The sequence below is a fragment of the Rutidosis leptorrhynchoides genome, chromosome 6 (assembly GCF_046630445.1).
Source record: "Rutidosis leptorrhynchoides isolate AG116_Rl617_1_P2 chromosome 6, CSIRO_AGI_Rlap_v1, whole genome shotgun sequence".
Lineage (NCBI taxonomy): Eukaryota > Viridiplantae > Streptophyta > Magnoliopsida > Asterales > Asteraceae > Rutidosis > Rutidosis leptorrhynchoides.
The window spans coordinates 264,101,076-264,110,060 of NC_092338.1; the positions used below are offsets into that span (position 1 = coordinate 264,101,076).

The window sequence follows — 8,985 nt, forward strand, 5'->3', positions numbered from 1 at the left end:
ACTTTGGATTATAATTCGCGTAATTCCGCCTTTAGCTCTTGGCGAATAAAATATACATATACAATACTATGTATATGATCAAGTCCCCCTAGTTTATTATGATACATCTCGCATAGCAGATGTATCATGATAAACTCTAAAAATAAAACCATGCTTCCTTAAAATATATTCGCAAGTGATTTTTAATAATTTTTACCATTGAATTATTACCGTTGATTTTATAAAGTTCAACGCATAATTACAACGGTAACTATCACAAAACTGTCAAATCAGAAACGTTGTAACGGCTAGAAAATTACCGTTTACATGTTGCGGTAATTTTAGCCGTTTAAAAGTAATCATTACTCCTTCGACTTCGTTGCCCTAACTTCAATTATAAATAGCTGGATTACTCGCATAAAAAACTTTACACTTTCTCACTCAATTACGTGTTCAATCAAATTCATCTGTTCACACGCTTTGTTTGCAATTAATCAATTCAACCCTTAATACCTTCAATTCATCAGCCGTTTTACTTATCTTACTACAAATGGCATCTTCTTCGTCTGCCCATACTCCTGGAGGTTTCGTTTCATATATGACGGAAGTGAAACTCCAAACTCTACAGCAGTGGTACCCTCCACTTGCTCAATTTGTTCCCACCGCACCTTCAGTGGGAGATCGAGCTAACGCTCCCCCTAAGGGGATGATTACTGTTTATGAGGCCACCATCTCTCAAGGCAACCTACGCTTTTCACTTACTCAATTTTTTCACAGTGTCTGCGAATATTACAAGATCGCTATTACTCAACTTCATCCGAACATGATTAACAAAATCGTGTTGTTTGAGATGTACTGTAATGCTATCAACAAAAAACCGCTGCTTAATGAGTTTCGCTCATGCAATAGACTTGTGCTATACGATGTGGGATGGTTCTCATTCCGCAGTAAGCTTGGCGTAATGACTTCGCCAAAAGACTCGATTGGCAACTGGCGCAGTTCTTTCTTTTTTATCAACAACACCACTCATGTGGATAACAGTATACCAAAAAAGTGGTGTACTGAACTTGATGGCACTCTTAATGACAGGGTTGCGCTAGACGATCTTGAAACTGACATTCTTAAAACAATCAAGGGTGCAGGCCTAATCCTGCGAACATACTCAAATATACCGTTGTACATTGGTAGGGTTTCGATCCAGTGGCCGTGGAGCGACTGCGATACACTTTTAATCGACCAAATGAATAATGGTATTTCGCGTAAACTTTTCGCATTATATAATATATTTTTTCTTGTCTTCGCATATCCTTATGCGTTTTGATTTTCGCAGTGATTGAGCTTGACCTAATCATGAGGTCAGCAGATATTAGCAGGATCAGACCTGCTCGCCGTTTAAAAAATGACAACGGCGAGATTATCCCAATTGATGAACCAATCATCAACACGCTTTTCATTTCCGGCGGTGAAGACCGCGGTAAGCAGAAAGCCACAGAAAGTGCAACTACCCCGTGCAAAAGACGCATGCGAACTATATCTGAACAAGAAGCAAGTAAGCAATTGTTAATTTTCGCAATATTTGTTCATTACACACTTATTGTTTTCGCACAGATTTGCTATATTTGCTTATCTGTTTGTAGTTGTCCTTTCAGATTCAACTGGTGAAGATACACCGCTCTACAATATTACTGGGAGTATCCCCACGGATATTCTTGAAGAGCCTGGGCATGAGGACTTAACAATTCCTTCCGACGCAGAAGCGTCTAATCAGGAAGAAGAAGAAGATGCGGAAGAAGCCGCAGAGGCAGAAAAAGCCAATCAATTATACCGTAGGCTCTATAAATTCATTCCCAAAGAAACAAAAGATCAATACCGCAAGCTGACATATCCTCAAGCGGAAAGACAGCGACTACACAATTGCTATAATGCAATTTGCCTAGCTGTTGACAACATTGAGCGTTTCACCAAAATTTCTGATGAATATGAAAAGCAAGTCAAAATTGCTAATGCTCATGAAAGAAAAGCGCAGAAGGTTGAGGCACAGCTCAAAAAGGCTGCAGAGGAAAACGCCAAACTTAAAAAGAGGGCAGAGAATGCCGAAAAAGAATTCGCTCAGCTTCTCAAGTATCTGTCGGAACTCGCGGACAAAGTGATGGATTCTAAACCTGTCACCGAGAAGTTCCGAGCGTACGCCCAAGCATCCAAACTCGCCACTCGCTGCGAGTGGTATGACCTGTTATGCAAACTCGGCGACCTCTCTCAACCCCTCCCCTCAGATATGGCAAGTGAAATATGTGCCACAGATGATGCTCGGGAAGCACTCGCAAGGGCAAAGAAGGAGGTTGAGAAAGTCAGCATACCAGCCTTAGAGGAATTAAGTCAACGCGAGAGCATTACCTTTGCAGACATTAAAGCACTAGAGCTTTAAAATGTCTTAGTTAGATTTTAGATGTTTATTTCGCAATCCTTAATTGCATTTTTTGTAATTATTCGCACTTTTTCGCGCTTAATATTAGTAACATATTTTCATTCCGCAGTTGCAACTTATCTTATTTATATAGCACTTTACTTTATCATATATTCATAATTCAGACTTGCCCTTTGCAATTTCCGCATTCGCTATTGTGCACATAACAAACACGTACTTTATGCTAAACAATCTTTTAATCATTATGAATCTTCTAAGTCCGACAAATCAATCCTTAGGCAAATTTAGCATTGCGAAGCATCTAAGCATTGGCAAGATCAAATACTTAGAAAATTTTATCCTTTTGCAATATTTACAATTTAACACAAGTGGGCAATTTCATCACTTGGTTTTTAACATATTAATTTGCAATGCATGCCCGCATTATTACAGTATTTAAGCAGATCATGTTTAGCGAAGCCGTGCCATTTTACCTAAAGAATCCGCAGAACAAACATTAACTTTGTGTTATAAAAAATAAGTAATTGTATTCTGCAAAATAAACACTACGCGTGGTCACACGCAGTGTTTTTGCTTTATATAGAAAAACTACGAACACTAAAATTAACTTTGCTTTATTCATTACTTTTTCGTGATACGAAGTTCAGAATACAATCGTAGCATATCAAACATTGATCAAATTTTGACTAAACATATCATAACTTTTTTCTAATACAAATTTCCGCACTTATTCAGAGTGGACTGAATGCCCCTCAACACCCATGTTTTCACATGCCATAATCATAGCGCAAAACGGCTCTACTTCCGCAGAAGTTAGCGTGCCAATTCCCTTATTAGCAGAAAATTTAACCATGCCATGTATAGTAGAAGGGATAGCGCCAAACATGTGCAAAGCAGTGCGCCCAAGTATCATATTGAATCGCGACTGACTTCGAATTATATAAAGATTCAATAAAGCTTGTCGCCTTAACGACTCATCACAATCATCAACTAGCTCAATTTGCAACTCCAACTGACCAATAGGCCTAGTTGACTCTCCTGAAAATCCTGCAAGTGAAACCGCAGTAGGTTTCATCAAAGCCTGAACATCTGCGGGCAATTTGCTAAAACTTTGTTCGTACACAACATCAACACTTCTACCAGTATCCACATGAACCTTCATAATCATTATGCCAGTATTTGCAATGCAACATGAAACCACCACTGGTTTGTCTACATTCGTAGTCAGATTTGTAGGAGGAAAAGTAATAGAAGGACATTTCCAGCTTGCAATCTGTTCAGATATTTGAAATACCAACATTTCGCCCTGCACTTCTACCACATTAATGACCTAAATTCTGCGCTGATTTTCTTTCTTACTTACCATTTTTACTCCGAGATTTTTCACCGCAGGAGCCTTTCGCTCAGCCACATTTGGTACATTTGGAGCATTAGCTTCTGCAGACATTATAATCGCATTCGCAGTACTTGTAGCACCTTGTGCAATTAAATGGTCCAGCTTTCCTTGCTTATACGCCTCCACGATTAGTTTCGCTAAGTCTCTACAGTGATTGGTGTCATGACCATAATCATCATGAAAGACACAAAACTTTGACCTATCCCGCCTACTATTCTCCCCTAAAGGCTACGGACCAGAAAAAGACTTAGCAACCCTTTCTTGTAACAAAATTTCCTTAGGCGTTTTTGTTAACATCTGAATGATATTGAAAGACTCATTGTTTCATTTTCGCGTAGAATAGCGATCTCGACGACCATATCCATGGTTATCATTCTGACCTTAAAACCTATCATTTCGCAGGTAACCGCCACCGCCATTTCTCCGTGGAAAACCATTACCGCGGTAATTATCAATGTTGCCATCGCGAAAAGAATCATTGTCATCCCGCCAAATTTTTTCCTTACCTCACCCACATGCAGGAGTTATTGTGCTATCTTCTCCACCACGGAGATAGTCATATGTTTCCTGCTGAACTTTAGCTAAAGTTGGTGGAACATCTCTTCGCAATCTTCGCACAAGCGTCGGATGTCACTGTGGGTTAATAGCATGCAAAAAACAAGAAACTTTTTGGTCTTCATTCAAACTTGGTATCTTTTGACACTCATAAATGTACCGCGTAAGTAACGCGCTCAGAGTTTCTTTGTTGCCTTGTTTAATATCATGACATTCTATATGTGCTTCTTCTGCTGTAAAAGATTCTGAAAATGCAACAAAAACTTATCGCGAAGATCAATGAAACCAATGATACTGTGAGCTTGCAGGCTATGAAATCACTCCCTAGCGGATCCTTCCAAGACCATAGGAAATACTCTACATCCAACCGGTTCATCCCAATTATAGGTGCTTACCACACCATCAAATCACTGCAAAAAGTCCAAGGGTTCAGTTAATCATGAATAAACTCCCAACGTCACTGGCACAATAGGCGGTGTAACAATTGGATAATCAGAAATATGCTGGACAAACTTTTCTGCAGCAGTGGTGATTTCAGTGGCCTTTTTTGTGCGAGTATCAGTATTGTCTGCACAAAACTTGGCGATCATATCTTGCAAAAAATTCGTTTGTGTAAACTTATGTTGCATTGACTTAGGCGCAATGCTTCTAAAAGCATCCGCTAAAAAATGTTGAGCATCTTCTCTACGAATATCATCAGATGCTTTACCTTCATTCCCATGATGAGGAAAAGGTGTTGGTGATCGCCTTCGCTTAATATGTGGAATTTTTACAAATTCTTCCGCATTGTCCGAATCATCAGAAATTTCATTCTCTTCTCTTGGCGCTTTCGCAGTCTTCAAATTACAAAAAAGAATTTAGAACCACACGTTCATCCGCACCATCACTATCACTATCGCGATGATCAATGACTAAGCGATCAACCTGTGATCCAGAATCATTTAGCGGCCATAAGTAAGTTCGCGGTACGCGAGATTCACGACAATATTTTCTAGCTTGCTCAATAGCAGTACCAAGTACTTTGTCTGCTTTTCCAGCCAAAATCTTTAATCGCTTACCATCAGCGACGGTTTCTTTGCGATGTTGCTGCAAATTCCAGCATGCGGCCATTTTTTCAGCAGCAACCTTTATTTGCGAATCAGCGTTAACAGGATTGCCACTAGGTGCCTTAACTAGCGATTCTTTCTCTGAACTACCCGCGATAGTGTTAGCGTTTGCCTGCATACTACTTGACAACGCATTTTGTAAATCATTAACTAACGCATCATCATTGACAGAACTTCCTGTTTGTTTCATGTTAGCTGCCATATTCAACGATCAAATCAACTAATACGCTTCAGTGACTTCCAGCAATTCATCGTAACAATACACGATTTAAATTAAACCAAGCAATTGATTGTTTGACAGCACAAAATAAAAAATTTCAAGTTTAATTCGTAAAACGCGTGCCACGGATGGCGCCAATTGATCGATCCTGGATTCGTCTTCCTTACAGAATTGAATCTAGGATCGAGTACAATGAAGAGGATTGGGGTGTTGTTGTTTGTTTTGGGCCCCGATGATCGTCTTTCACTTTAGCAATCAAGTGATCAATCACCCCGACCCGGTCTTGATTGTCAATTAGCATGATTCACCTTAGTGCGATGTAGAAATCCCTTGGGCAAGGTCACAAGTGGAAATCACAAAGGCTTGGGCAAATGGTATAGAATCAACAACCTATAAATGAGAGGCCATGCTCTCTATTTATAATATTCGAAATATTCGAGGTTTGCGGATTGCTTAACTATCCGCGGAAACTTAGCGGATTAAACCGCAGTCTTTTGTAAATGCGAAAACATAACTGCTGTGCTTATTTTCAGCGGATATTGCATAACTTTGGATTATAATTCGCGTAATTCTGCCTTTAGCTCTTGGGAAATAAAATATACATATACAATACTATGTATATGATCAATATATATATACACACACACACACACACACACACACACACTAGGTTTTTGAGCCCGTGCATTGCACGGGTTTGTAAAAAACCTTGCAAAAAATGTAATTTGTAGTTTATATTGGTATATAAATAGCGATACTAAAAAATAAGAAAAGTACAAGAATTATTTAAGAGCTCGTGGTGTTTTCAAATTTTAAAATTTTTTTTGAGTTTAAGAACTAGTGGTGTTGATAAATTTTAAAAGTGGTGTTATATATAAATTATAATTATGTAATATTTAGAGAAAATATGAATCTATTAAAAATTTGTCATGGAACGTAACGTTAGTCTAGCCTAACTTATATTATTTTAGAATTATTATATACAATTATTTTTTGAATAAAAGTGTAATCCGCTAGTTTAATTTTAGAAACTTGTTGGTCATTTCAGTAAAATAATGGTACTCGGATGAGTTTTTGAGCCAGTGCGTTGCACGGGTGTGTAAAAATCCGTACAAATATAATTTGCAGTTCATATTGGTATATAAATAGCAATACTAAAAAAATAGGATTAGTATAAAAATTATTTAAGAGCCCGTGATGTTGATAAATTTTAAAAATTGTGCGTTGCACGGTGGGTAAAATAATCGTGCAAAATTAATTGATTTTTCAAACAATTATTCTTTTTAGTTTAAGAGCCTGCGGTGTTAACAAATTTTATAAGTTCTTTTGAGTTTAAGAGTTTGTGGCGTTGACAAATATTAAAAGTGATTTTGGGTGGCGTTAGTAACTTAATGTCTACAATTGTTTTCTCAATATTTTTTTAATTATATATAAATTATATACTACGTAATATTTATAGAAAATATGAGTACATTGAAACTTTGTCATGAAACGTAACATTAGTAAAGTCTAAGTTATATTATTTTAGGATTATTATATATAATTATTTTTTGAATAAGGGTATAACCCGCGAGTTTAATTTTAGAAAAATTGTTAGTCATTTCAGCAAAATAATGGTACTCGGGAGAGTTGTCATGTATAATTACTATTATAATAGTTATATTTGCGTGTTCATAAATATTTTAAGGATTTAAACTGTAAATTCAAATAACTTCCATAACTATTGTTAAAATGAAATGGTCTGTTAGTAGTGCATCGAAGCTCCATTTTGAATACAATTTATTGCGTTTTGTTCGTAAAATTATTTTGAGTTGAACGGTAATTGCGGTGGAACCTAAATCATGACAAACGGAAAGATAAATCCGTTAAAAAAATAGTGGATTTTGTTTCAAATAGATTCTCACTCCAACTTTCCTTTAAAAATCTCAAGATTTAAACAGAGTCACGTGAAGTATATTTAATATTATATAATAATAATAATAATTGTAATAATAATAATTTAATATTTAATATGATAGTTTGCAATCTTGGATACAAATAGAGCCGTCTCACGTCTCACTCTTAATATTTATATTTAATTTAATATTTAATATTTAATATATATATATATATATATATATATATATATATATATATATACATATATATATATATATATATATATATATATATATATATATATATATATATATATATATATAGTTTCTATTAAAGTCCTATAATGATGATGTCATTATTAGGCTAATTTATTTGTTAAGAAAAAATCAAAAAGAAAAAGAAAAAAAATCTAAGCATGGTGGGTGATGTCATTAATCTAAATACTTTTTGAATTAAAAATTAAATCTTATTAATTAATTATTATTATTAAATCTTATCAATAATTATTTTAATTATTAAAATTAAATTATTTTAAATTATTTTAATTAATTATATATAATGAGGATGTCATTATTAGGCTAATTCCTTTGTTAAGAAAAAATCAAAAAGAAAAAGAAAAAAAATCTAAGCATGGTGGGTGATGTCATTAATCTAAATAATTTTTGAATTAAAAAGTAAATCTTATTAATTAATTATTAATTATTATTATTAAATCTTATTAATAATTATTTTAGTTATTAAAATTAAATAATTTTGAATTATTATAATTAATTATATTGAATTGAGTACGAGAATGTATAAATCTAGCAGAAGTAAACCAATTCTAAATTTATATTTTAATTTACGCTTTTAAAATAAAATGACAACCAATATTATCTCTTATGATTTGTGGATTGTTTAATATGCATTTTAGGTGTTTGATGAAATGTTTAGCTGATGAGTTTCTTAGTCGGACTTTGTGGTTCCACGGGTCATTAAACTAAATGATTTTAGCATTTACGTTCACTTAATATCTAAAACTTATCATCAAACTGCTTTTATATATATATATATATATATATATATATATATATATATATATATATATATATATATATATATATATATATATATATATATATATATATATATATATATATATATATATATATATATATAATTGTAGGATCAATGGGGAAGTAACTAATCGGGGGGGAAGCGGGGGGAAACAAATTTCTTTTTTTCGTTTTTTGAAAAAACTTTGTTCACGAACATTATGAATTGGATGAAAATAAGAACATTTAGAAAAGACACTTCGTGATGAATGTTATTATTTTGGTGAAAAAACGTTCGAAGAAGTAAAATATAACAATTATCGTGTTTTTCGAGCGTATGTTGAGATTTTAGACATTAGGGTTTAGATATTAGGGTTTAGATATTAGGTTTT

General features: G+C 34.4%; 1 protein-coding gene across 1 annotated transcript; it reads right to left on the minus strand.

Moving 5' to 3' along the window:
- Positions 1 to 3,131: 3,131 nt before the first annotated feature.
- Positions 3,132 to 4,219, minus strand: LOC139854485 (uncharacterized). The gene is made up of 3 exons (XM_071843787.1): positions 4,181 to 4,219; positions 3,768 to 4,028; positions 3,132 to 3,677 (listed from the first exon to the last, which is right to left on the minus strand). Exons 1-3 carry the CDS (start codon positions 4,217 to 4,219, stop codon positions 3,132 to 3,134), a joined length of 846 nt encoding a protein of 281 aa, XP_071699888.1.
- Between the last annotated feature and the right edge of the window lie 4,766 nt (positions 4,220 to 8,985).

What these genes read in the sequence shown, in the direction of transcription:
- LOC139854485 (XM_071843787.1), bottom strand. Translation starts at nt 4,219, where the DNA reads ATGGCGGTGGCGGTTACCTGCGAAATGATAGGTTTTAAG. An exon ending in GCGAAATGATAGGTTTTAAG is followed by an intron (nt 4,029 to 4,180) that starts GTCAGAATGATA and finishes TCTGGTCCGTAG; the next exon opens with CCTTTAGGGGAGAATAGTAG. An exon ending in AAAATCTCGGAGTAAAAATG is followed by an intron (nt 3,678 to 3,767) that starts GTAAGTAAGAAA and finishes ATATCTGAACAG; the next exon opens with ATTGCAAGCTGGAAATGTCC.